We start from the raw sequence: 27,973 nt of genomic DNA, 5'->3' as shown, positions 1-27,973 counted from the left end.
AGACGCGCGCGAGAGAGAGAGAGAGAGAGAGAGAGACAGACAGACAGACACAGAGTGAGAGAGAGAATATCGGGAACAAAGTTAGCAAGACAACAGAGGAGTATGAAAAAGTTAAAACATGTTAAAAAGTTGACTCTGCCCTCCCAGTTAATGCGGTTGAAATGAGTTTACGAGTCGGAAAGAGACGCTGGAATTGCCAGTAGACCTAAGGAGGGTTGAACCATGGAATCTCAATACCCGCTGAACTTGGTGAGTGTATTTAAAGAAGGTTTTAATTGTTTTAATCATGTCTTTCGTTTGAAGTCAGGGCGTTGGGTGGGGATGGGTCATTTGCTTGTTCTAGATCAGAACCAACTAACTGCGAGTTGTGAGGTTGCCCCGGTGTCCGAAACCTCTGCCGGGTGGAATCGAGACCCCCTCTGGGAGGCTGCCGGACAGATAGGGTGCCAGTCACTTCTCTCGGTGCGATTTGGTACCGCGGGGTGATACTGTCTTAAACCACTACCGCCAACAACAACTAAAGAATGATCGAGGCTCCCTTTCCACGACTTTGCGGGAACTTACCGTGAGCCGTTTAGCGGCAGTGACCGCACTTCAAAGGAAATGTCCCACCTGCTGTCCAAGGCGTAGAGACGTCCCGTTTAGTGAGTTTGGGGAAAGGGATTACTCTGAGGTTACTGGGCCCCCTCTTTCGGTGGGCAGGGAGGATCCCGAGGGCACGGGCGCTCCCGGGATCGAACAGTTATTTACCCCACCCCTCCACAAACACCCACCCATTCATAACTCCGTGCGAGCCGCGTCAGCGTGACTGTTCATGGGATCTTGCAGTGTACATATTGACAATGGAGCCCTAGCTATGGACAGTGACTGGAGAGGGCAACCAAGAGCACAACGCTTCACAGTACAGTACAGTACAGCCGACCCTGGTTTAGTTCCCGCAGCAGTGCATGGGTGTCTTCCCATCCTCCCATACCCGTTGGTAGGCTACTTAAATCTCTAGCGTGGCCGGGACACCACCTTTAGAAGATGATCGTGATGGTGGGGAGGGCTGACAGTCCTTGACGGAGCTGGCTGAGCTGCAGTCCCGTGGCTGGACCGTCCCTATCACACGGAGATGCAGTCAGTCCACCATACTTCTTGGAAATCCGCTAGAGACTTTGGTGATATACCGAATCTCTTCAAACTCCTAACGAAGTGGAAGCAGCAGGCATACCTTCTTTGTGACGGCATCAATATGTTGAGTTAATCAATTCCTTCTCAAATTCAACCACTCAGCAACTCTGGGGGTAATTAGTGGCTAATTAACACACTTTTGTTACTGCTATTTAAGAGCTTGGTCAGACCTCACTTGGAGTACTGTGTCCACTTCTAGTCACCTCACTCCAGGAAGGATGTGGATACTATAGAGAGACTGCAGAGGAGATTTACAAGGATGTTGCCTGGATTGGAGGGCGTACCTTATGAGAATAGGTTGAGTGAACTTGGCCTTTTCTCCTTGGAGCGACGGAGGATGAGAGGTGATCTGATAGAGGTGTACATGATGATGAGGGGCATTGATCATGTAGACAGCCAAAGGCTTTTTCCCAGGACTGAAATGACTAACACGAGGGGGCACAGTTTTAAGGTGCTTGGAAATAGGTACCAAGGGGATGTCATGGCTAAGTTTTTCACACAGAGTTTGGTGGGTGTGTGGAATGCACTGCCGGTGGCAGTGCTGGAAGCGGATACCATGGTGTCTTTTAAGAGCCTCTTAGGTAGATACACAGAGCCTAGAAAAACAGAGGGCTATGCGTTAGGCAGTCCCTACAGTAGGTTACATGGTTGGCTCCATTGTGGGCCGAAGGGCCTGTAACGTGCTGTAAATTTCTATGTTCTATGTTCTTTTCTCATCACACTCTTCTCTCTCCGATCCCTCTACCCTACAAGCCAGAGAGGAAAATCCTACAGGGCAACTTCCAGTGTTTAACGTACTGTACTTACCTGAATAATTGGAAGAAGACCATTCAAAGTTCACAGTACGTTTATTACCAAAGTACATGTACTTTAGAAAACCTTGAGATTTGCCTCCTTACAGACAGCCATAAAACAAAGAAACCCAAAAGGACCCACTAAAATGAAGACCATCAAATACCCAGTCTGTACAGAAAAGAAAAGCAAAAGTAAGCAAACAGCATTCAGAACTGAGGTGAATCCACAGCCAGGCTGATTCAAAAGTTAATTACAGGCTCAGGTGCCTCAGGTCAGCACAGAAACAGGTAAACCACAGAGCAGAGATCTGAATTGGCATGTCACTCTCATCTGGCCCCGACATTCCTGACCTTCTGAATCTGGCCCAGTGTTTAAATTGTCCAAAGCTTGGGTTACTCCCTCCTCTCAGACCCGGGCCCTGCTGTTCCGATACGGCTGAGACCCCACCTCAGTTTGGCTTTCCAATTTGGCCCAGCGTTTAAATTGATCAAACCTCGAATCTTTTCTCAGGCGCGGGACCTCAAGTCTGCCTCGCCCTGCCTTGGTTCTGCTGTGTCAAATTGCCTCCAAGTCCGCTCCAGCAATAGCTTTACATTGTCTCAATACCCGCTCTCTGGCTGGACCCCACTGCCTCAATTCGGCCCACCATGCCACAACTGCCCTGCACCTTCAAGACTTCAACTCACACTGCAATAATGTCAGGCTGTACAGGCACTTCAAGTGCTCAGCTCTGATGAGGAAGTTGCAGCCTATTGTTTGCAGTGATCATTTGTTAGAAAAATGTGATTAATAAAGTATTTAGTTGTTTTCTTGTTTTTTGCCACCAGGCTCACCACTACCATCTTAAACCAAAGGCTCCAATTCTGATTTCTTCCACAAACCCACACAAACCTGGTGTGTGGGGAAGTGGAGGGAAGAGTCGGGTTGGGGGATAGAGCTGAGGGGCTGGCAGAGAGAGGGGTGCAGATGTTAGGATTTAGCGATAAAGTTGGGAGATAGAGTTGAGGGCCTAATGGAGAAAGTGGGACCTGGCAGTAATAGAGCTCAAGCTGAGGGGGGGATGTGGGCCAGGGTTTGTGGGGGTGCATAGGCCAGGATTTTGGCGGGGGGGGGTTCAATACGGATTGGATCTACAGAGAGTAGGGCAGTTCACTGTTAAATTAATCCAGATTCCCCACACACCCAGGTACAAAAGGGATCACTGAAAACTACAGAAAGTAGGGAAATTATATCTCGGTTGAACTCATGCATAGCCCTCTCTATCCCCTATTACAGGTCCCCCTCCCCCAAGGGAGACAACTGAAGGGGCACTCCACCCCATCCTGCAGGTAGATGTACAGAAATATGTAGTTCTGGAACAACCGCTCTCTGAGCAGCCCAGGCGAAAACATTCTCCACCAGGGTTCCCCTCCCACTCTCAGCCTGCCCACTAACTCTGTGCTAGCCCTCGGAGTAATCCTAACCCACACTAATTTTCCTTGTATCTGTTTTCTCCACAGTCCTATCAACTCCCTTACCCCCTAATTTTTATACCCCTAACATACACACCAGGGACAAATTGCAGAGGCCAATTAACCCAATGATCTATGTGCCTTTGGGATTTTGGGGGGTAATGGTAACATGGTTGCTGGGTGAAAAAAATCACATGGTCACAGCACATGGTAACTCCACATAGACATCACTGGAGGTCAGGAAGGAAGCAGAATATTGGGAAGAACAGGCAGTAACCCTACTAATGACATTACCACGGATGAGAACGTGAATAACCCTGTTTGAAGTACACACAGAAAATGGATGCCTTCCAAAATGTGAAATTATCTCCAAGGACAGGCAGAGAATTTCAATACTTGGAATTTGTTCGTTATTGTCACATGTACTGAAATACAGTGAAAATCTTGTCTTACCTACTGTTCATACAGATCAGATCATTACACTGTGCATTGAGGTAGTACAGGGAATAAAGTAACAAGAGGTCCATTTGAGGGTCTGATGACAGTGGACTCTGTGGGAAACTCTTTTATTCCCAATGGACAGGATTCCCAATTTAAAGATTGTGGGAGAGTTAGCCATGAGGCCTGGAGTGGGGCTGGGAACTCACACTCGAGATGAAGAGATCGCCGTCTGGGAGCTCTAAGCATTATCATTATTGAGTAGACCTTCCTCTCGCTAGAAGTCTTATGGTGAAGAGGATCTGGTAAATTAAATCAGTAAATCGATTTATGAATGTTTCATGAAGGTAGAATGAAATACTTAGCGTTGTATGCATCGGTACAGGGTCACTTTATTACACAGTATATCAAGGTAGAACAAGGGAAAACAGTAACAGAATGCAGAATAGTGTGTTACAGTAACCAGAGAGAGGGCAGTGCAGGCGGACCATCAGCTGCAAGGCCACAGTGAGGTAGATTGTGACATTGAGTCCATCTTATCACAAGACCATAGGACAGAAGCAGAATTAGGCCATTTGGCCCTCCATTCCAGGGGACTGTTCAGCAGTCTCATAACACACGGGGTGGAAGCTGTCGAGTCCTAATGAAAGGTCTCGACCCAAAATGTCGACTGTTCATTCTCATCCATAGAGGCTACCTGACTTGCTGAACTCCCCTGGCACATTGTGTCATTGAGCCTGGTTGGATATATTTCAGGCTTTTGTATCTTCTGCCCAGCGGGAGAGGAGAGGAGAGGAGAGGGAATGACCAGGGGAGGTGGGGACATTGCCTGAGCTGTGTCCACAACTCCCTGTGGGTTCTTGTGGTCATGGGAAAAGCACTTCTTTACACCTGGTAACACATATCAAAGTTGCTGGTGAACGCAGCAGGCCAGGCAGCATCTCTAGGAAGAGGTACAGTCGACGTTTCAGGCCGAGACCCTTCGTCAGGACTAACTGAAAGAAGAGCTAGTAAGAGATTTGAAAGTGGGAGGGGGAGGGGGAGATCTGAAATGATAGGAGAAGACAGGAGGGGGAAGGATGGAGCCAAGAGCTGGCAGGTGATGGGCAAAAAGGATATGAGAGGATCATGGGACAGGAGGCCTAGGGAGAGGGGAAAAGCGCAGAGGATGGGCAAGGGGTATAGTCAGAGGGACAGAGGGAGAAAAAGGAGAGAGAGAGAAAGAATGTGTGTATATAAATAAATAACGGATGGGGTATGAAGAGGAGGTGGGGCATTAGCGGAAGTTAGAGAAGTCAATGTTCATGCCATCAGGTTGGAGGCCACCCAGACGGAATATAAAGTGTTGTTCCTCCAACCTGAGTGTGGCTTCATCTTTACAGTAGAGGAGGCCATGGATAGACAAAGCATCAAGCACACTTTACACCTGGTAGCTAGTCCTGAAGAAGGCTCTTGGCCTGAAATGTTGACTGTCTATTTATTTCCATAGATGCTGCCTGATCTGTAGCTATGAATTTCCAGCATCTACAGAATCTCTCGTGTTTAAGTTTTGTACTTATTTTACTAATATTGGGAATGTATAGTAGATGAAAGAAGCTGTGCCTCCCTGCCAGGACTGAATGAAAGGTGTTGATAGGAGTCCCCAAAGTCTGCAAAGATCCTGTTGCCAGTAGGTTCTCCAGGCAAGAACATTGGCAGTGACATAACCCCTCCTGGCAATACACCCTGCCCTTGTATCAGAGGGCAGTGAACCCACCATTTGCTCAACATTCCCATCAGAGAAGTTCAGAGCAGAGAAGATCAAAACTGGACAGGGAGCAGGGAACAGTAGAGCACCAGAACAGGCCCTCCCACCCAGGCTGTCTGCACCATTCAATGACGAGTTAAACTAACTCCCTTATACCTGTAGATGACCCATGTCTCCATCGCTTAGGATATGCCTTTGTCTCATTAATACCATCAGGAAGGAGAGTGAGGAGTCTGAAGGCACACATTCAACATTTCAGACACAGCTTCTTCCCTTGCACCTTCTCTGAATGGACAACGAAACCACGAACATTCACAATTTTTGCTCTCCATTTGCACTTCTTATTTAATGATATGATTACGTATACAGTACTATGCAGAAGTCTTAGGCGCCTATAGATAACTAGGGTACAGGGGCTATGTTTAAATGGGAGCTTACTGAAAGGATTGCATTCCTATTTGGAAAAAGAGGAAATTGAATGTGATGCCAGGAGTGGTAGTAGAGGGAAATACACTGGAAACATCATAGGTGAAAGAAATGGAGAATTATGTGGGAGGGAGCAGTTAGATTGAATTTAGAGTAGGTTCAAAGGTCGGTACAATAGTGCATGCTGAAGGGCCTGTACTCTACTGTACTGAGCAGTGCCTCAGGAAGGCAGCAACTATCATTAATGACCCCCATCACCCAGGACATGCCCTCTTCTCTTTTCTACCATCAGGTAGGAGATACAGAAGCCAGAAGGCACACACTCAACGATTCAGGAACAGTTTCTTCCCCTCTGCTATCTGATCCCCAAATGGATATTGAACCCATGAACACTACCTCACTACTTTTTAAATTTATTTCTGTTTTTGCTTTTTAACTTAGCTATTTAATACGCACATATATACTTACTGTAATACAGTTTTATCTACATTTATCATTATTCCATATGACATAGGGGCAGAATTAAACCATTCGGCCCATCGAGTCTGCTCCGCCATTCCATCATGGCCGATCCCGGATCCCATTCCACCCCACACACCTGCCTTCTCGCCATATCCTTTGATGTCCTGACCGATCAGGAGACTATCAACTTTTGCCTTAAGTAGACCCACAGACTTGGCCTCCACTGCAGAGCATTCCACAGATTTACTACTCACTGGCTAAAAAAGTTCCTCCTTACCTCTGTTCTAAAGGGTCATCCCTCAATTTTGAGGCTGTGCCCCCTAGTTCTGGATACCCCCACCATAGGAAACATCCTCACCACATCCACCCTATCTAGTCCTTTCAACATTCAACATCATATATTGCGTTGTACTGCTGCTGCAAAGTTAACACGTTTCATGACAAATGCCGGTTATATTAAACCTGATTCCGATTCTGTTTGTGTTCTATGTAACATTGGGGCAACACAGCAGAACAGCAAGAAATTCTGTTGTCTCATAATTCGGATGACTTAGGTTTGATCCCGACCTCAGATACTTCCGTGTGGAGTTCACACATCCTTCCTGTGACTGTGTGAGTTCTTCCCCAAAGTGCTTCAGTTGCCTCCCACAACTCAAAGACGTGCGGTCCGTGGGTTAATTAGGTGTTGGGGGGGGGGCGCGGCCAGATAATCAGTGGGGAACCGTCGCACCTGAGTAATGGAATCGTTCACAGAGAAACAAGTGGGTGGGTGAGCGGGATTGACGGGGAATGCCCTGAGAGTATGGATTCAATATGCTGAACAGTTGTCTTCTGTGATGCAGAGAATATAAGCAAGGTGGGGAAAGAGCTGTCACTGTCACGATGGGCTGAATAGCTTTCTCTCTTTGTGTTATATTGCACAGTGCACCTATCCCTCAGTCCTGCCCACTCCACTAGGCAAGACAGTCAGAGTTCACCTGTACTGTACAGATTGCACCTGAGCTCGAGGGGGAGCAATAACCTTGCAGGTAGGTTTGCTAGCATGGTTCGGGAAGGTTTAAACTAATTTGCAACGGGGATGGGACCTGGAGCGATAGAGCAGTGAAAGAAGTGCATGGAGTAAAGCCAAATCTAACATATAGAGAGGCTTTGAGGAAAGAGAAGCAGAATAAGGGTGTAAAGGTAGAAGGGCTAAAGTGTGTGTACCTCAATGCAAGAAGCATCAGGAACAAAGGTGATGAACTGAGAGCTTGGATGCATACATGGAATTATGATGTAGTGGCCATTACAGAGACTTGGCTGGCACCAGGGCAGGAATGGATTCTCAATATTCCTGGATTTCAGTGCTTCAAAAGGGATAGAGAGGGGGGAAAAAGGGAAGGAGGGGTGGCATTACTGGTCAGGGATACTATTACAGCTACAAGAAAGGGTGGGTAATGTAGCAGGATCCTCTTTTGAGTCAGTATGGGTGGAAGTTAGGAGCAGGAAGGGAGCAGTTACTCTACTGGGGGTATTCTATAGGCCCCCTGGTAGCAGCAGAGATACAGAGGAGCAGATTGGGAGGCAGATTTTGGAAAGGTGCAAAGATAACAAGGTCGTTATCATGGGTGACTTTAACTTCCCTAATATTGATTGACACCTGATTAGTTCCAATGGCTTAGGCGGAGCAGAGCTTGTTCAGAGTGTCCAGGACGGATTCCTGTCACAGTATGTGGACAGGCCGACTAGGGGGAGTGCCATACTAGATCTATTATTAGGTAATGAACTGGGTCAGGTCACAGATCTCTCAGTGGGTGAGCATCTGGGGGATGGTGACCACCGCTCCCTGGCCTTTATAATTATCATGGAAAAGGACAGAATCAGAAAGGACAGGAATATTTTTAATTGGGGAAGGTCAAATTATGAGGCTATAAGGCTAGAACTTGCAGGTGTGAATTGGGATGATGTTTTTGCAGGGAAATGTACTATGGACATGTGGTCGATGTTTAGGGATCTCTTGCAGGATGTTAGGGATAAATTTGTCCCGGTGAGGAAGATAAAGAATGGTAGGGTGAAGGAACCATGGGTGACAAGTGAGGTGGAAAGTCTAGTCAGGTGGAAAAAGGCAGCATACATGAGGTTTAGGAAGCAAGGATCAGATGGGTCAATTGAGGAATATAGGGCAACAAGAAAGGAACTTAAGAAGGGGCTGAGGAGAGCAAGAAGGGGGCATGAGAAGGCCTTGGTGAGTAGGGTAAAGGAAAACCCCAAGGCATTCTTTAATTATGTGAAGAACAAAAGGATGACAGGAGTGAAGGTAGGACCGATTAGAGATAAAGGTGGGAAGATGTGCCTGGAGGCTGTGGAGGTGAGCGAGGTCCTCAATGAATACTTCTCTTCGGTATTCACCAATGAGAGGGAACTTGATGAAGGTGAGGACAATATGAGTGAGGTTGATGTTCTGGGGCATGTTGATATTAAGGGAGAGGAGGTGTTGGAGTTGTTAAAATACATTAGGATGGATAAGTCCCTGGGGCCTGACGGAATATTCCCCAGGCTGCTCCACAAGGCGAGGGAAGAGATTGCTGAGCCTCTGGCTAGGATCTTTATGCCCTCGTTGTCCACGGGAATGGTACCGGAGGATTGGAGGGAGGCGAATGTTGTCCCCTTGTTCGATAAAGGTAGTAGGGGTAGTCTGGGTAATTATAGACCAGTGAGCCTTATGTCTGTGGTGGGAAAGCTGTTGGAAAAGATTCTTAGAGATGGGATCTATGGGCATTTAGAGAATCATGGTCTGATCAGGGACAGTCAGCATGGCTTTGTGAAGGGCAGATCGTGTCTAACAAGCCTGATAGAATTCTTTGAGGAGGTGACCAGGCATATAGATGAGGGTAGTGCAGTGGATGTGAGGCATTTGACAAGGTTCCACATGGTAGGCTTATTCAGAAAGTCAGAAGGCATGGGATCCAGGGAAGTTTGGCCAGGTGAATTCAGAATTGGCTTGCCTGCAGAAGGCAGAGGGTCATGGTGGAGGGAGTACATTCGGATTGGAGGATTCTGACTAGTGGTGTCCCACAAGGATTGGTTCTGGGATCTCTACTTCTCGTGATTTTCACTAACGACCTGGATGTGGGGTTAGAAGAGTGGGTTGGCAAGTTTGCAGACGACACAAAGGTTGGTGGTGTTGTGGATAGTGTAGAGGATTGTTGAAGATTGCAGAGAGACATTGATAGGATGCAGAAGTGGGCTGAGAAGTGGCAGATGGAGTTCAACCCGGAGAAGTGTGAGGTGGTACACTTTGGAAGGACAAACTCCAAGGCAGAGTACAAAGTAAATGGCAGGATACTTGGTAGTGTGGAGGAGCAGAGGGATCTGGGGGCACATGTCCACAGATCCCTGAAAGTTGCCTCACAGGTAGATAGGGTAGTTAAGAAAGTTTATGGGGTGTTAGCTTTCATAAGTCAAGGGATAGAGTTTAAGAATCGTGAAGTAATGATGCAGCTCTATAAAACTCTGGTTAGGCCGCACCTGGAGTGCTGTGTCCATTTCTGGTCACCTCACTATAGGAAGGATGTGGAAGCATTGGAAAGGGTACAGAGGAGATTTACCAGGATGCTGCCTGGTTTAGAGAGTATGGATTATGATCAGAGATTAAGGGAGCTAGGGCTTTACCCTTTGGAGAGGAGGAGGATGAGAGGAGACATGATCGAGGAGGACATGATTTGAAGATGTAACTAGTAGAGTGGATAGGGGAGAACCAGTGGATGTGGTATATTTGGATTTTCAAAAGGCTTTTGACAAGGTCCCACACAGGAGATTAGTGTGCAAACTTAAAGCACACGGTATTGGGGGTAAGGTATTGATGTGGATAGAGAATTGGTTAGCAGACAGGAAGCAAAGAGTGGGAATAAACGGGATCTTTTCAGAATGGCAGGCAGTGACTAGTGGGGTACCGCAAAGCTCAGTGCTGGGACCCCAGTTGTTTACAATATATATTAATGACTTGGATGAGGGAATTAAATGCAGCATCTCCAAGTTTGCGGATGTCACGAAGCTGGGCGGCAGTGTTAGCTGTGAGGAGGATGCTGAGAGGATGCAGGGTGACTTGGATTGGTTGGGTGAGTGGGCAAATTCATGGCAGATGCAATTTAATGTGGATAAATGTGAAGTTATCCACTTTGGTGGCAAAAATAGGAAAACAGATTATTATCTGAATGGTGGCCGATTAGGAAAAGGGGAGGTGCAACGAGACCTGGGTGTCATTATACACCAGTCATTGAAAGTGGGCATGCAGGTACAGCAGGTGGTGAAAAAGGCGAATGGTATGCTGGCATTTATAGCGAGAGTATTCGAGTACAGGAGCAGGGAGGTACTACTGCAGTTGTACAAGGCCTTGGTGACACCACACCTGGAGTATTGTGTGCAGTTTTGGTCCCCTAATCTGAGGAAAGACATCCTTGCCATAGAGGGAGTACAAAGAAGGTTCACCAGATTGATTCCTGGGATGGCAGGACTTTCATATGAAGAAAGACTGGATGAACTGGGCTTGTACTCGTTGGAATTTAGAAGATTGAGGGGGGATCTGATTGAAACGTATAAAATCCTAAAGGGATTGGACAGGCTAGATGCAGGAAGATTGTTCCCGATGTTGGGCAAGTCCAGAACGAGGGGTCACAGTTTGAGGATAAAAGGGAAGCCTTTTAGGACCGAGATTAGGAAAAACTTCACACAGAGAGTGGTGAATCTGTGGAATTCTCTGCCACAGGAAACAGTTGAGGCCAGTTCATTGACTATATTTAAGAGGGAGTTAGATATGGCCCTTGTGGCTACGGGGATCAGGGGGTATGGAGGGAAGGCTGGTGCAGGGTTCTGAGTTGGATGATCAGCCATGATCATAATAAATGGCGGTGAAGGCTCGAAGGGCCGAATCGCCTACTCCTGCACCTACTTTCTATGTTTCTATGTTTCTACATACAAGATATTAAGAGGAATAGATAGAGTGGATAGCCAGCGCCTCTTCCCCTGGGCACCACTGCTCAATACAAGAGGACAAGGCTTTAAGGTAAGGGGTGGGAAGTTCAAGGGGGATATTAGAGGAAGGTTTTTTACTCAGAGAGTGGTTGGTGTGTGGAATGCACTGCCTGAGTCAGTGGTGGAGGCAGATACACTAGTGAAGTTTAAGAGACTACTAGACAGGTATATGGAGGAATTTAAGGTGGGGGGTGATATGGGAGGCAGGGTTTAAGGGTTGGCACAACATTATGGGCCAAAGGGTCTGTACTGTGCTGTACTATTCTATGTTCTATGTATGTTCTATGTACACCTGCTCATTAATTCAGAAAATGTCTAATCAGCCAATCATGTGGCAGCAACTCAATGCATGAAAGCATGCAGACATGGTCAAAATGTTCAGTTGTTGTTCAGACCAAACATAAGAATCTAAGTGACTTTGGCCTTGGAACAACTGTTGGTGTCAGTTGGTGTGGTCTGAGTATCTCAGAAATTGCTGATCTCCAGGGACTTTCAAACACAACACTCTCCAGAGCAGAATTTCTCAACCAGGATTCCAGTCTGTGAGAGGTCGCTGGGGATTCCATGAGAGATTGTGATTAAAAAACAATAAACTCTGTTTGTTTCAACTTCGTGTGATGCTGTTTGTATAACAATTTTCTTTTACCAGTCAGGATTGTTAGCCCTGAGCTGAAAACCCGAACCTGGAGGACCGGTGGGCCACTCTGAGTCTGGCCTGTACCCTTTGCGTGGGTGACCTCGTTTGCATGGGTGACCCTACCAAGAACCAAAGCATAAAGCCCTGACTGCAGCCAACGTAGATGGCTAGATAGTTGAATCTTGAATCTTAATTCCAAACAACAGGTTTATTGAATGCCTCTCTGATGTTTCCCATTCCCTCCCCTCTCCCTTCCCCTTTTCCCAACCATGATTCCCCTCTCTCTGGCCCCTTCCCACTCTCAGTCCACAGTAGACACCCGTATCAGAACCAGGTTTATCAGCACTCACATATGTCATGAAATTTGTTTTTCTTTTACCACAGCAGTACAGTGCAATACATAAATTACTACAGTACTGTGCAAAGGTCTCAGGCAGCCTAGCTATATGTATGTGCCCAAGATTTTTGCACAGACTGTAGCACACAGCACAAATAGCACACATGGTTATGACAACAAAAAAATGACACAACCACAGAGAAAGAGAAAAATAAAAGCATAGACTAATTCCCTGAGTGGCGTGGCCTGTATATTGATCATAATTTGTCCTGATCCGTCAGTCCTTTTAAAGTGCTGTAATTCTTTTTTATGAGAAAGGAAACAGTCTTTATTCAAGTTCAAGTTTAGTTTTATAGGCGTCAGACACAGGCCAAGATGCTGCATCACATCAACTTAACTTACCAGAAATTATATATAATTCACATAATCAACACAACACTACTGTGAGATAAGATCATAAGACATGGGAGCATCATCAGAATCAGGTCTAATATCACTAGCATATGTTGTGAGATACACAATGCAATTTACAAGCAGTACAATGCAATACATAATAATAGACGTAAAAACTGTAAATTATAGTAAGTATATAATTGTAGTCACCCCTGTAGCCATTCCCCTGAATAATAAGTTTATCGTACTGGATACTGTTGGTGGGGACGACCGACCAGGTGTGAGCCACGGTGGCAGGGCCTCCGGCACCGAGTCTGACCCTGTGGTGCAGAAGGGAGGGACAGAGAAGAGGAGAGCTGTCGTCATTGGAGACTCTATAGTCAGGGGAGCAGACAGGAGATTTTGTGGACGTGAGAAGGACACCCGCATGGTTTATTGCCTCCCGGGTGCCAGGGTCCGGGTTGTCTCTGACCAGGTGCATGACATCCTGGTTCGAGAGGGAAAGCAACCAGAAGTCGTGATACATGTTGGGACCAACGACATAGGCAGGAAGAGGGATGAGGTCCTGAAGTGTGAGTTTCGGGAATTGGCAGAAGGCTGAAGAACAGGACCTCAAGGGTGACGTTCTCAGGATTGCTGCCAGTGCTACGTGACAGTGATGGCAAGAATTGGAGGAGATGGCAGTTGAATGTGTGGCTGAGAAGTTGGTGCAGGGAGCAGGGTTTTAGATTTTTGGATCATTGGGATCTCTTCTGGGGAAGGTGGGACCTGTACAGATTGGATGGTTTGCACCTGAACTCGAGGGGGAGCAATATCCTTGCAGGAAGGTTTGCTAGCATGGTTCGGGAGGGTTTAAACTAATTTGCGAGGGGGATGGGACCCAGAGCGATACAGCAGTGAAAGAAGTGCATGGAGTAAAGCCAGATCTAACATACAGAGAGGCTTTGAGGAAAGAGAAGCAGAATAAACAGTGTAAAAACAGTAAGGTAGAAGGGCTGAAATGTGTGTACCTCAATGCAAGAAGCATCAGGAACAAAGATGATAAACTGAGAGCTTGGATACATACATGGAATTATGATGTAGTGGCCATTACAGAGACTTGGCTGGCACCAGGGCAGGAATGGATTCTCAATATTCCTGGATTTCAGTGTTTTAAAAGGGATAGAGAGGGCAGAAAAAGGAGAGGAGGGGTGACATTACTGGTCAGGGATACTATTACAGCTACAGAAAGGGTGGGTAATGTAGCAGGATCCTCTTTTGAGTCAATATGGGTGGAAGTCAGGAGCAGGAAGGGAGCAGTTACTCTACTGGGGGTATTCTATAGGCCCCCTGGTAGCAGCAGAGATACAGAGGAGCAGATTGGGAGGCAGATTTTGGAAAGGTGCAAAAATAACAGGGTTGTTATCATGGGTGACTTTAACTTCCCTAATATTGATTGGCACCTGATTAGTTCCAAGGGTTTAGATGGGGCAGAGTTTGTTAAGTGTGTCCAGGATGGATTCCTGTCACAGTATGTGGACAGGCTGACCAGGGGGAATGCCATACTAGATCTAGTACTAGGTAATGAACCGGGTCAGGTCACAGATCTCTCAGTGGGTGAGCATCTGGGGGACAGTGACCACCGCTCCCTGGCCTTTATAATTATCATTGAAAAGGATAGAATCAAAGAGGACAGGAAAATTTTTAATTGGAGAAAGGCAAATTATGAGGCTATAAGGCTAGAACTTGTGGGTGTGAATTGGGATGATGTTTTTGCAGGGAAATGTACTATGGACATGTGGTCGATGTTTAGAGATCTCTTGTGGGATGTAAGGGATAAATTTGTCCTGGTGAGGAAGATAAAGAACGGTAGGGTGAAGGAACCATGGGTGACAAGTGAGGTGGAAAATCTAGTCAGGTGGAAGAAGGCAGCATACATGAGGTTTAGGAAGCAAGGATCAGATGGGTCTATTGAGGAATATAGGGAAGCAAGAAAGGAGCTTAAGAAGGAGCTGAGAAGAGCAAGAAGGGGGCATGAGAAGGCCTTGGCGAGTAGGGTAAAGGAAAACCCCAAGGCGTTCTTCAATTAAATGAAGTAAAAAAGGATGACACGAGTGAAGGGAGGACCGATTAGAGATAAAGGTGGGAAGATGTGCCTGGAGGCTGCGGAAGTGAGTGAGGTCCTCAATGAATACTTCTCTTTGGTATTCACCAATGAGAGGGAACTTGATGAAGGTGAGGACAATATGAGTGAGGTTGATGTTCTGGAGCATGCTGATATTAAGGAAGAGGAGGTGTTGGAGTTGTTAAAATACATTACGACAGGTAAGTCCCCGGGGCCTGACGGAATATTCCCCAGGCTGCTCCACGAGGCGAGAGAAGAGATTGCTGAGCCTCTGGCTAGGATCTTTATGTCCTCGTTGTCCACGGGAATGGTACTGGAGGATTGGAGGGAGGCGAATGTTGTTCCCTGTTCAAAAAAGGTAGTAGGGATAGTCCGGGCAATTATAGACCAGTGAGCCTTACGTCTGTGGTGGGAAAGCTGTTGGAAAAGATTCTTAGAGGTAGGATCTATAGGCATTTAGAGAATCATGGTCTTATCAGGGACAGTCAGCATGGCTTTGTGAAGCGAAGATCATGTCTAACAAGCCTGATAGAGTTCTTTGAGGAGGTGACCAGGCATATAGATGAGGGTAGTGTAGTGGATGTGATCTATATGGATTTTAGTAAGGCATTTGACAAGGTTCCACACAGTAGGCTTATTCAGAAAGTTAGAAGGCATGGGATCCAGGGAAGTTTGGCCAGGTGGATTCAGAATTGGCTTGCCTGCAGAAGGCAGAGGGTGGTGGTGGAGGGAGTACATTCAGATTGGAGGATTGTGACTAGTGGTGTCCCACAAGGATCTGTTCTGGGACCTCTACTTTTCATGATTTTTATTAACGACCTGGATGTTGGGGTAGAAGGGTGGGTTGGCAAGTTTGCAGACGACACAAAGCTTGGTGGTGTTGTAGATAGTGTAGAGGATTGTCAAAGATTGCAGAGAGACATTGATAGAATGCAGAAGTGGGCTGAGAAGTAGCAGATGGAGTTCAACCCGGAGAAGTGTGAGGTGCTACACTTTGGAAGGACAAACTCCAAGGCAGAGTACAAAGTAAATGGCAGGATACTTGGTAGTGTGGAGGAGCAGAGGGATCTCGGGGTACATGTCCACAGATCCCTGAAAGTTGCCTCACAGGTGGATAGGGTAGTTAAGAAAGCTTATAGGGTGTTAGCTTTCATAAGTCGAGGGATAGAGTTTAAGAGTTGCAATGTAATGATGCAGCTCTATAAAACTCTGGTTAGGCCACACTTGGAGTATTGTGTCCATTTCTGGTCACCTCACTATAAGAAGGATGTGGAAGCATTGGAAAGGGTACAGAGGAGATTTACCAGGATGCTGCCTGGTTTAGAAAGTATGGATTATGATCAGAGATTAAGGGAGCTAGGGCTTTACTCTTTGGAGAGAAGGAGGATGAGAGGAGACATGATAGAAGTCTACAAGATAATAAGAGGAATAGATAGAGTGGATAGCCAGCGCCTCTTCCCTAGGGCACCACTGTTCAATACAAGAGGACATGGCTTTAAGGTAAGGGGTGGGAAGTTCAAGGGGGATATTAGAGGAAGGTTTTTTACTCAGAGATTGGTTGGTGTGTGGAATGCACTGCCTGAGTCAGTGGTGGAGGCAGATACACTAGTGAAGTTTAAGAGACTACTAGACAGGTATATGGAGGAATCTAAGGTGGGGGCTTATATGGGAGGCAGGGTTTGAGAGTCGGCACAACATTGTGGGCCGAAGGGCCTGTACTGTGCTGTACTATTCTATTCTATATAATAGTTAAATTAAATAAGAGGTGCAAAAATTAGAAATAAAAAAGTAGTGAGGTAGTGTTCATGGGTTAATTGTCCATTCAAAAATCTGATGACAGAGGGGAAGAAGCTGTTCCTGAATTATTGAATGTGTGTCTTCACGCTCCTGTACCTCCTCCCGATGGTAACAACAAGGAGAGGACATGTCCTGGATGATGGAGGTCCTTAATGAAAGACCATCATTAAATTAGGCCATTCTGCCCATTGAGTATGTTCTGCCATTCCACCATGGTTATTTTATTTTCCATCTCCCCACTCTCCTGCCTTCTCTCTGTAAACTTTAACACCCTTACTAATCAAGAATCTGTCCACCTCTGCTTTAAATATATCCAAAGACTTGGACTCCACAGCCATCTGTGGCAATGAATTCCACAGACTTACCACTCTCTGGCTAAAGAAATTCCTCCTCATCCCTGTTCTAAAGGGACGTTCTACTATTCTGAGACTTCCCTCTGGTCCTAGACTCCCCCATGATTGGAAATATCCTCTGAACGTCTTTCCAGGACTTTCAATATTCAGTCAGTTTTAGTGAGAGTACCTCCCCCTCATTCTTCTGTAATCCAGTGAGTGCCGGCCCATGGGGTATGTGGGGGAGTGAAGGTTCCCCTTGCTTGAATTGCAGAGAGAGGTGCTTGGGAAGTGATCTATCTGTCAGGGTGATCTTGAGTTTACACCGTTCCACTATGCACTAACACCACTGTTGAATCATCTTGTACAGCTCCACCATGCTCCCTGCTAGTCTGCTTCTAATAGCCGTGCTGTTTGCCTGGGTGCTGGTGGACGGAGGGGCCGACTCGAATATGGCGGGAGGTAGGAAACTGGCGGAGACTGTTGCCAGGCCAGACGCCCTCCATCCCCTTCCCGACCCGGAGGCTGCCCAAGCATTGCGCAGGACTCTGCTGAGCAGATTCGGACTGGAGAGACCCCCAGAGCTCAGTGGCCAGGCCGTCGTCCCTCAGCACATGTGGGACCTATACCACTTCCACACGGGGAACTACGCTGCAGTCAAGGACTCCAGCTTCAACGCCCTGGAGCACCGCACCTCAGGGACCAACACCTTCCGCTGCTTCCATCACCTGGGTGAGTGTCGAATCGAATAAGAGTCCGCGTCCAAATTAGAGTCCGCACCTGAATCTGAATCACAAAGTCAAAGTCAAGTGAAGTTTATTAACAAAGTGTATATATGTCATCATATACTACCCTGAGATACATTTTCAGGAATTATAAGAAATACAATAGTATTTGTGTAAAACTCTGTGTAAATGTGCAGGTTTAGTGGGGTCTTTTACGAGACTCTTAAATAGGTACGTGGAGCTTAGAAAAACAGAGGACCATGCAATAGGGAAACTCTAGGCAGCTTCTCGTGTGGGTGACATGGTCGGCACAACATTGTGGGCCGAAGGGCCTGTAACGTGCTCTAGACCTTCTATGTTCTAAACAAAGACTGACAGACAACCAATGTACAGGTTACAAGGAGACAAACTGTGAAAACATTTAAAAAAATTAAATAAATAGTATTGAGAAGATGAGTTGGCGAGTCCTTGAAATGTGCTTGTAGGTTGTGGAATCAGTTCAGAGCTGAGGTGAATGAAGTTATCCATGCTGGTTCTGGAGCTTGTTTTCTGTAGGGTGGTAACTGTTCCTGAACCCAAGGATTCTGTACCTACTTCCGAATGGTAGCCGTGTGAAGTGAGCATAGCCTGGGCGGTAGGGGTTCTTGACAATGGACGCTGCTTTCTTGTGCCAGCACTCCTTGGAGGTGTCATCAGTCGTGGATTCGCACCCAGAGAACCAGAATCAGGGTGATTATCATTGACGTATGTTGTGAAATTTGTTGTTTTGTGGCAGCAGTACAGCGCCAGACATAAAAAATTACTATCAGGCTTCAATACACACATAAACAGTGGAAAAGGAGAATAGTGAGGTGATGTTCATGGGTTGGTTCATTGCTGATTCAGAAATCTGATTACGCAGGGGAGGAAGCTGTTCCTAAAACGTTAAATGTGTGCCTTCAGGGCTTTTGTACCTCCTTCCTGATGGTAGTAATGAAAAGAGAGCAATTGATGTGAGGTGAGGCTCTTTAATGATGCATGCCACTTTCTTCAGGTAATGCCTGGTGAAGATGCCCTCGACAGTGTGGAGGGTCATGCTCTGATGGAGCTGGCTGAGTCTACAACATTGTGTAGCTTTTTGCAGTTCTGTACATCAGTGCCTTCATACCAGACGGTGATGCAACCAGTCAGAATATGCTCCCCAGTATGTCTGCAGGGTCTCTGGTGACATACCATAGAAATTTTCTAGCGTCTTTGGTGACATACCAGATCACCTCAAATTCTTTATGGAACAGAGCTGCCAGCATGCCTTCTTCATGATTGCATCAACATGTTGTGCCCAGGATAGATCCTCTGAGGTGCTGAAGCCAGGAACTTAAAGCTGCTCACCATTTCCACCATTGCCCCTCAGTAATACTGAACATGGAGAAGTAATTGCACCCTCTGGGTGGACAGGGCTCGGTGAAGCGGAGGGGTTAAGGCTGATCATTTTTACACTTCCTGGAGTGGGTGCTGGAAATCCTGAGCAGGTCAGTTGGCAGCTGTAGAGAAAGGAAGACAGTGCCCAATCATGAGATCATACAGAAACAGGGCCTTCAGCCCGCGAATCTGTGCTGGCATTTTCAGCATCTGAATCCAGAATCAGCATCTGGTTTAATATCACCGCCATATATCGTGAAATTAATTGTTTTGTGGCAGCAGTACAATGCAATACATAACAATAAAAACTACAAATTACAATTATATAATTAAATAAATAGGACAAAAAGAAGGCAAAAGAAAGAAAAAAAAATAATGAGGGAATGTTCATGGGTTGAATGTCCATTCAGAAATCAGATGGCAGAGGGGAAGAAGCTGTTCCTGAATCATTGAGTGTGGCTCAGGCTCCTGTACCTCCTCCCTGATGGTATCACTGACAAGAGGGTATGTCCTGGGTGATGGACACTGCACTGCTACTTTAAGATGTCCTCAGTCCTGGGGAGGCTGGTACCAGTGGTGGAGCTGTCATTTTTTTCCCCACAATCCTAACAGAACTCCCCTACTACCCGTCTGTGCACGGGGATAAATTATCATGGCCAGTTAACCCACCAATAGATTCAAGAGCAGTTTCGATCCACTGTTAGACTATTAAGGGCTAATCCAGAGGTCAGTACCGGGACCTCTGTTACCTGGGTGTGAATGTATGCAGCATGATTAGCCAGTTTGCTGATGAGACTAAATTTACTGTGTTTATTTATTTATTGAGATACAGCACAGAGTAGGCACTTCTGGTCATTCGAGCCACACCACCCAGCAATTCCTCCCCTTCCAGCCTGTCCCCCGATTTAATCCTAGCCTAATCACAGGACAATTTACAATGACCAATTAACATACCAACAGGTACGTCTTTAGACTGTGGGAGGATGCCGGAGCACCTGGAGGAAACCCATGCAGCCATGGGGAGAACGTACAGACTCCTTACAGGCAGAGGCTGGAATTGGCCCCGGGCCGTTGGTACTGTGCTGACCTCTACACTACCATGCCGCCCAATCTCAGGTTCATAGTGAATTGCAGGGATTTCAATCATTTAGGGATATGGGCTGTGGAATGGCAAATGGATTTCAACAGGTAATTGCGAGGTGTTGCATTCTGGACATTCAAGCTAAGGTGGGACCTACACAGAGAATTGGCAGGGCACTGACGAGTGTTGTGGAACAGAGGATCTGGGAGTACGAGTGAAATTGGCCACACAAAAGTTCAAAGTACAAAGTAAACATTTTTATCGAAGAACATATATGTACCATAAATAAGCTTGAGATTCATTTTTCTGAGAGAAATTTTCAGCAAATCTATAGAACAGCGACTACGAGGTGTGATTGATAAGTTCATGGCCTAAGGTAGAAGGAGTCAACTTTAGAAAACCTAGCACATTTATTTTTCAGCATAGTCCTCTCCTACATTTACACGTTTAGTCCAGCGGTCGTGGAGCATACGGATCCCTTCTTTGTAGAAGTCAGTCTCTTGGACCTCCAGAAGTGGTCCACAGCAGGGGTGATTGATAAGTTCGTGGCCTAAGGTAGAAGGAGATGAGTTATACAGCAGCTCTTGTTACATGCACGTGCAGTGAGTGATTATACAGAAAGTTTGAAGTTAATAACTCAACTCTTTCTACCTTAGGCCATGAGCTTATCAATCACCCCTGCGGTAGACCACTTCTGGAGGTCCAAGAGACTGACTCCTACAAAGAAGGGATCCGTATGCTCCACGACCGCTGGACTAAACGTGTAAATGTAGGAGGGGACTATGTTGAAAAATAAATGTGCTAGGTTTTCTAAAGGTGACTCCTTCTACCTTAGGCCACAAACTTATCAATCACCCCTCGTATAACAGTATCAATGAAGGATCACCCAGAATGCAGAAGAAAACGAACTGTGCAAATGCAATTATAAATAAATAGCAATTAATAATGGGAACATGAGATAAAGAGTCCTTAAAAGTGAGATCAATGGATGGGGCAAGTGAGTGTAGTTATCCCCTTTTATCTAAGAGCCTGATAAAAGGGGATAACTACATTCACAAGCCCTAAGGCTCACAGGTAGACAAGCTAGTGAAAAAGGCATTGAGCACACTAACCATCATCAGTCCGTTTCAGTGTAGGGACATTTTGTTGTGGTTATACAATTCATTAGTGAGATCGTGTGGAGTATTTGGGAAGGTTTGGGTCACCTTGTGATAGGATAAACATTGTCAAGCTGGAGAGAGCGCAGAAGAGATTTATAAGGGTGCTGCCTGGACTGGAGGGCCTGAGTTACATGGAGCAGGCGGTCATACTGGATCTTTATTCCATGGAGTGTAGGAGAACCAAAGTCTACCTCACAGAAGTTTATAAAACAAAGGATATTGATAAGGTGAACAGTCATAGTTTTTTCCCCAAGGTTGGGGGAAAGCCCACTTTTCCCTCTCATCTGCACACTCTAGTTTTAGTTTTCCCTGACCCGACCTTATTTCTGCCCTTCATGATTTAAAATAAACTCTGTAAGGTTCTCTCTCAGTGTCCGAACTAAAATACAAAAGCAATGATGTACAGCTGAGGCTTTGTAAGGCCACAATGGAGTGTTGCAAGCAATTTTGGGCCACATGTTGAGGGAAAGATTGGCAGGAGGCAAAGGGTGGGAATAAAGGGGCCTTTTCTGGTTCCTGCCGGTGACTAGTGGTGTTCCACAGAGGTCTGTGTTGGGACCGCTACTTTTTACATTATATATCTTTAACTTGGATAATGGAAATGATGGCTTTGTGGGCAAGTTTGCAGATGATACAAAGATTGGTGGAGGGGCAGGTAGTTTTGAGGAAATAGAGAGGCTACAGAAGGACTTATACAGATTAGGAGAATGGGCAAAAGAGTGGCAGGTGGAATACCGTGTCGGGAAGTATATGGTCATGCACGTTAGTAGAAGAAATAAATGGATAGACTATTTTCTAAATGGAGAGAAAAATCAAAAGCTGAACTGCAAAGGGACTTGGGAGTCCTCGTGCAGGGTTCTCTGTAGGTTAATTTGCAGGTTTAGTCAGTGGTGAGGAAGGCAAATGCAATGTTAGCATTCATTTTGAGAGGACTAGAATTTAAACACAAGGTTTGTAATGTGGAGGCTTTACAAATCACTGGTAAGGCCTCACCTGAAAATTTGTGATTTGGGCCCCTAATCCAAGAAGTGGTGACATTGAGAGGGTTCAAAAATGTTCACAACAATTATTCTGGTGTTGAAAGGCTTATCATATGAGGAGGTTCTGGGCCTGTACTCGCGGGAATTTAGAAGAATGAGGGGCGATCAAATGTTAAAAGTCCTCAATGGAGTGGATGTGGAGAGGATGTTTCCTATGCTGAGGGAGTCCAAGACCAGAGGACACAGAATCAGAATGGAGAAATGTTATTCAGAACGGAGAAGAGAAGGAATTTCTTTAGCCGGAGAGTGGTGAATCTGTGGAATTCATTGCCACAGGCCAATGTGTCGGGCAAGATATTGGGTATATATGTGGCAGAGGCTGATAGATTCCTGATTAGTCAGGATATGGGGAGAAGGTGGGAGACTGGAGCTGAGATGGAAAATGGACATTGGATTAGTCATGAATGGTGGAGCAGACCTGATGGGTCAAATAGCCTTATTCTTCTCCTATGCCTTATAGTCTCATGATCTTATAGAAAGATGTGGGGGGGGGGGTGTCCAGGGGAAGGTCACAAGATGGACTGGTGAGAAGAGTTCCTGAGGAAGGTCACAAAATGGACTGGCCATGGAGCAAGTCCAGAGGAAGCTCTCAAGATGGACTGGCCATGGAGCAGGTCCAGAGGACGTTCACAGGATGGACAGACCATAGAGAGGGTTCAGGGGAATGTCACAAGAATAATCCCAGGAATTAAAGGACTAACATATGAGGAATGTGTCAGAAGGATCGGGGTGGATGGGTCTTCTTGAAATCTACTGAAAGGCTTGGACAGGATGTGGTGCCTCAAATAAGCTGCATCCATCATTAAGGACCCCCATCACCCAGGTCATTCCTTGTTCTTATTGCTACCATCAGCAAGGAGATACAGAAGCCTGAAGGCACATACTCAGTGATTCAGAAATAGCTTCATCCCCTCTGTTGTCTGATTTTTGAATGGACATTGAACCCCTGAACACTACTTGATTAGTTTTTTTGCACTACTTGGAGGGAGTGAGTCTATATCAGATGACCTGCAACCTGACGGCTATTCCACCATGTGAGCAGATCTTCTTGGTCGAGCTGCATCTCTACAGCAAGGACGTTGGCTGGGCAGAAGCCAGGCACTGGAGGGTCATTGCCTCCCACATCTGGCAGGTTCTGTCTGGATGGGCGATCACTGACTATTGGAGAGGTCCTGCCAACTGGTCCCAGTAGGAGGTCTTTGAGGTGGGCTGAGTGGAGGAATCCTGAAGGACGGGTGAGAATTTGTGGGCTTTACTGTAATTCATGTTTTTTATATTATTATGTATTGCACTGTACTGCTGCTGCAAAAACAACTAATTTCCTGATTTATGCCATGATACTAAACCTGATTCTGTTTCCGCTAGTAGGAGAGTCTAGGATCTGAGGGCACAGCCTCAAAATAGAAGAGCATCCATTTAGAAATGAGATAAGGAATTTGTTCAGCCAGAGGATGACGAATCTGTGGAATTCGTTGCCACAGATGGCTGTGGAGGCTCAGCTGTGGGTGTATTTAAGGCAGAGATTGCATGGTAGTGTAGCAGCTAGCAGAACACTTTACAGCACCAGTGATCAGTGTCCAATACCTACCACTGACTGTGAGAAGCTTGTAACTTCTCTCCATGGCTGCGTGAGTCTCCTCCACGTTTTCTCTGACACTTCAAAGACATACAGGTTCAGCTTAGTAAGTTGTGGGCATGCTGTGTTGACACTTGTTGGCTGTTCCCAGCACATCTCGAACTGTGTTGGTTGTTGACACGAGCAATGCTGTATAACACTACGACTTGAACCCCTTCCACCAAACCTGAATCAGGTTCTACCACTCAGGGGCAATTTACAGCTCTCAATTAACCTGCCAACCCACTCATCTCTGGGATGAAGGAGGAAAAGGTAGAGTAGTGATTAGTACAAAGCTTTACAGTACCCGAGACCAGAGTTTAATTCCCACCACTGCCTGTAAGGAGTTTGTACGTTCTCCGCATGAGCACATGTGCTTCATCCAAGTGCTCGTTTCCTCCCACAGTCCAAAGACATACTGGTTAGTAGGTTAATTGGTCATTGTAAATCATGGGTTCCCAACCTGGGGTCCACTGACCTCCTGCTTAATGGTATTGGTCCAAGACATAAAAAATGTTGGGAAACGCTGTTGTAAATTTTTCTGTGATTAGGCTAGGGTTAAATCGGGGTTGTCTGGGTGGCTTGAAGGGCCAGAAGGGCCTATTCTGTGTTGTATCTCAAGTGAAGGAAAATCAGACCACCGGGTGTAACCCACATGATCACGGAGAGAGAGCATACAAACACCCCACAAGACATTCGGATCTCTGGCACATTCACTCTGAGTTGCCACACAGCGCATCGAACAATACAGTACAATAGGAGTTCCCAATTTTTTAAATACAGATTTTCTCTTGTCTGTACTGCAATCCCCTGATTTAATCCTAGCCTAATCACGGGACAAATTAATGTACCAACTGGTACGTTTGGACTGTGAGAGGAAACTGGATCACCCACAGGAAACCCATATGGCCATGGTGAGAATGTACAAGTAGTGGGAATTGAACCCAGATTGGTGATCGCTTGTGCTGTAAAGTGCTACATTAACCGCTACACTACTCTGCCACACCTATAAATACTATATGTATATTATAATACACCGCTAAAGCAAAATAAAAAAATCCTAATAATACATTAAATAAATATCTTATTTATGTAGGTATATATAATGTAATGTACATATGCTATTATATATTGTATATAAAGTATAATGGGGGAAAATAACAGCTTGTACGTTCTTGCTGAGACCACGTGGGTTTCAAAGTTCAAAGTAAGTTTATTATCAAAGTACATTTACAGCCTGGGATTCATTTTCTTGTGGGCATATGCAATAAATCTATAGAATAATAACTATAACAGGATAAATGAAATACCCCACCAACTAGGGTATTCAACCAGAGTGCAAAAGACAAGAAACTCTGCAAATACAAAAATAAAGAAATAATAAATAAATAAACAAACAAACAAACAAACAATAAATAAATATTGAGATGAAGAGTCCTTGAAAGTGAGTCCATAGGTTGTGGGAACATTTCAGTAATGGGGCAAGTGAAGGTGAGTCACTTTAACCCCTTTGGTTCAAGAACATTTTGGCTGAGGGATCATAACTGTTCCTGAACCTGGTGGTGTGGAACCTGAGGCTCATTGTGGTGAGTGAAGTTATCCACACTGGTTCAGGAGCCTGATGGTTGTGGGGTAATAACTGTTCCTGAACCTGGTGGTGTGGGACCTGAGGCTCATTGTGGTGAGTGAAGTTATCCACACTGGTTCAGGAGCCTGATGATTGAGGGGTAATAACTGTTTCTGAACCTGGTGGTGTGGGACCTGAGGATCATTGTGGTGAGTGAAGTTATCCACACTGGTTCAGGAGCCTGATGGTTGAGGGGTAATAACTGTTCCTGAACCTGGTGGTGTGATTGCTGAGGCTCCTGTACAGTATCTTCTTCCTGATGGCAGCAGCGAGAAGAGAACATGACCTGGGTGGACCTGCGTTGCTGATGATGGATGCTGCTTTCCTCGACAGTGTTTCATGTAGATGTGTTCAGTAGTTGGGAGGGGTTTACCCCAATGTTGTTACTCCACGTCCATCTCTTCTGCACACTCCCCAGTGCCATCAAGCTGTCCATAACCGTACATCGTGTCACAGTCAAAACATGAACCCATTCTGATTACTTATCAATGGATAATTCATAACATAAGATTCTGTTACAAGGCTCACAGATTAACAGTGGTTGGGAGGGCTTTACCCATGATGGAGCCCACCTCGCCCTACAGGTGCTCTGGGTGTTTTGGTTTCCTCCCTCTGTCCAGAGATGTACTGGCTAGTAGTGTTACGTCTGTGGACAACTACATGTATACTAAATGTCACTGCAAGCTGTCCTATGGTCAGGAGAGTGTCAAATAGGTGGATTGTTGTGTGGCGCAGCTTGTTAGGCCCAGAAGGATCTGTTTGCACTGTATCTCTAAATAAATAAGATATTCAATAGGCCATTGTCCTGACTGTGCCGAGCTATCAAAGTTGCTGTTGAGCCTTCATTCCGTGTTTAACCAGACTGACAGTTTGTTTTCTGCTCCAGAAGACCAGGAGGAGGGACCACGGTTGGAGGGAGCGAACCTGCATCAGATGATCTTCAACCTGACAGCCATTCCAGTGGGCGAGCGGATCATCTCAGCCGAGCTGCGTCTTTACAGCGAGTATGATGGCTGGGCAGACGCTGGGCATCAGAGGGTCAGTGGATACCACCTCTGGCAGGTTCTGCCTGGGCAAGCAACTCACCGACTACTGGAGAGGCGGCAGTCCCCTGCCAAGTGGTCCCAGTGGGAGGTCTTTGAGGTGGGCCAGGTGGTGGAGGAGTCCAGGAGGATGGGCAAGGGGCTTGTGGGCTTTCTGGTGAAGGTGGGAGAGGACGAAGGTGACACTGGGCCACTGAGGGTCAGCAGGTCGCTGAAGGGTGTGGAGGGGAGCTGGCCCCTGCGAAGACCACTCCTGGTTACCTACGGTCTGGATGGGAAGGGACTACCTCTGCACTCCAAGCCGGAGCAGTCCAGACACAGGAGGAAGCCCAGGAGAGGCCGGGGCCGGAGCCGGAGCCAATGCCGGCGGAAGCCGCTGTACGTGGACTTCAGGAGAGTGGGCTGGAGTGAGTGGATCATTGCTCCCCGGGGCTACAATGCCTTCTACTGCCAAGGGGACTGCCGCTTTCCACTGGCCGACCACATGAACTCCTCCAGTCATGCCATTGTTCAGACCCTTGTCCATGCCGTCAACGACAAGGTGCCCAGAGCTTGTTGCATACCCACTGAACTCAGCCCCATTGCCATACTGTACCTGGATGAGGAGGACAGGGTGGTCCTCAGAAACTACCAGGAGATGGTGGTGGAGGGCTGCGGATGTCGCTGAGGGTCACGTGGCAGCAAGCAATTGGGGGGGGGTTAGAGAGATGGGGAGGTGTGTGGGGGTTGGAGGGGATTACAGAGACAGGGAGGGGTATAGGGGAGGGAGAGAGTTACAGAGACAGGGAGGATTGCAGGAGCAGAGGGAGGTTACAGAGATGTGGAGGCATGTAGCATTCGGAGAGGGTCACAGAGAAAAGAAGGGTGAGGTCCTCAGATGGATTTGAATTAAACGAGGAAACTTTGACAATACTTTTTGTTTGATTTCCTGTTGTCAGTGAAGAGGAGGGGACTAGAGGGGTAGAAGGAAAGGAAGAGGGTGAGAGGAGAGGAAAGCAGGTGAGGGGAGAGACGCACTGCAAACCCTTGAGCCCTCACAGTGCACTCAAACTGCCCCTCATCCTCACACTACCAAATGGAAGAATTGTATTCACATAGCACCTTTCACCTCAGAATATCCCATTTTGACTTGGGGTCAATATGGAAAGATCACCTGACTTCTGTCAAAATGACTGAGGAAGA

The 27,973-nt window shown here is 46.4% G+C and overlaps 1 protein-coding gene across 3 annotated transcripts; it reads left to right on the top strand.

Annotated features, from left to right (window-relative positions):
• Positions 1–9: 9 nt before the first annotated feature.
• On the top strand, positions 10–27,484 carry LOC140206416 (bone morphogenetic protein 2-like). 3 transcript variants are annotated; one of them, XM_072274783.1, is made up of 4 exons: positions 10–249; positions 7,416–7,520; positions 17,473–17,834; positions 26,635–27,484. In XM_072274783.1, exons 3-4 carry the CDS (start codon positions 17,480–17,482, stop codon positions 27,456–27,458), a joined length of 1,179 nt encoding a protein of 392 aa, XP_072130884.1. In that variant the 5' UTR covers positions 10–249; positions 7,416–7,520; positions 17,473–17,479; the 3' UTR covers positions 27,459–27,484. The 3 variants fall into 3 exon arrangements, with proteins under 3 accessions (XP_072130884.1, XP_072130885.1, XP_072130883.1); XM_072274784.1 differs by lacking the exon at positions 7,416–7,520 and having other exon boundaries at positions 26,638–27,484; XM_072274782.1 differs by lacking the exon at positions 7,416–7,520.
• Positions 27,485–27,973: the final 489 nt, after the last annotated feature.

Source organism: Mobula birostris, chromosome 12, assembly GCF_030028105.1.
Source record: "Mobula birostris isolate sMobBir1 chromosome 12, sMobBir1.hap1, whole genome shotgun sequence".
NCBI classification, from domain to species: domain Eukaryota; kingdom Metazoa; phylum Chordata; class Chondrichthyes; order Myliobatiformes; family Myliobatidae; genus Mobula; species Mobula birostris.
This window is presented reverse-complemented; position numbering and strand designations above follow the sequence as displayed.

Bases quoted from the DNA above. Each gene is read 5' to 3' on its own strand.
- LOC140206416 (XM_072274782.1), top strand. From the start codon at position 17,480: ATGCTCCCTGCTAGTCTGCTTCTAATAGCCGTGCTGTTTGCCTGGGTG. The intron at 17,835-26,634 runs GTGAGTGTCGAA...TTTCTGCTCCAG, and splicing joins CCGCTGCTTCCATCACCTGG to AAGACCAGGAGGAGGGACCA.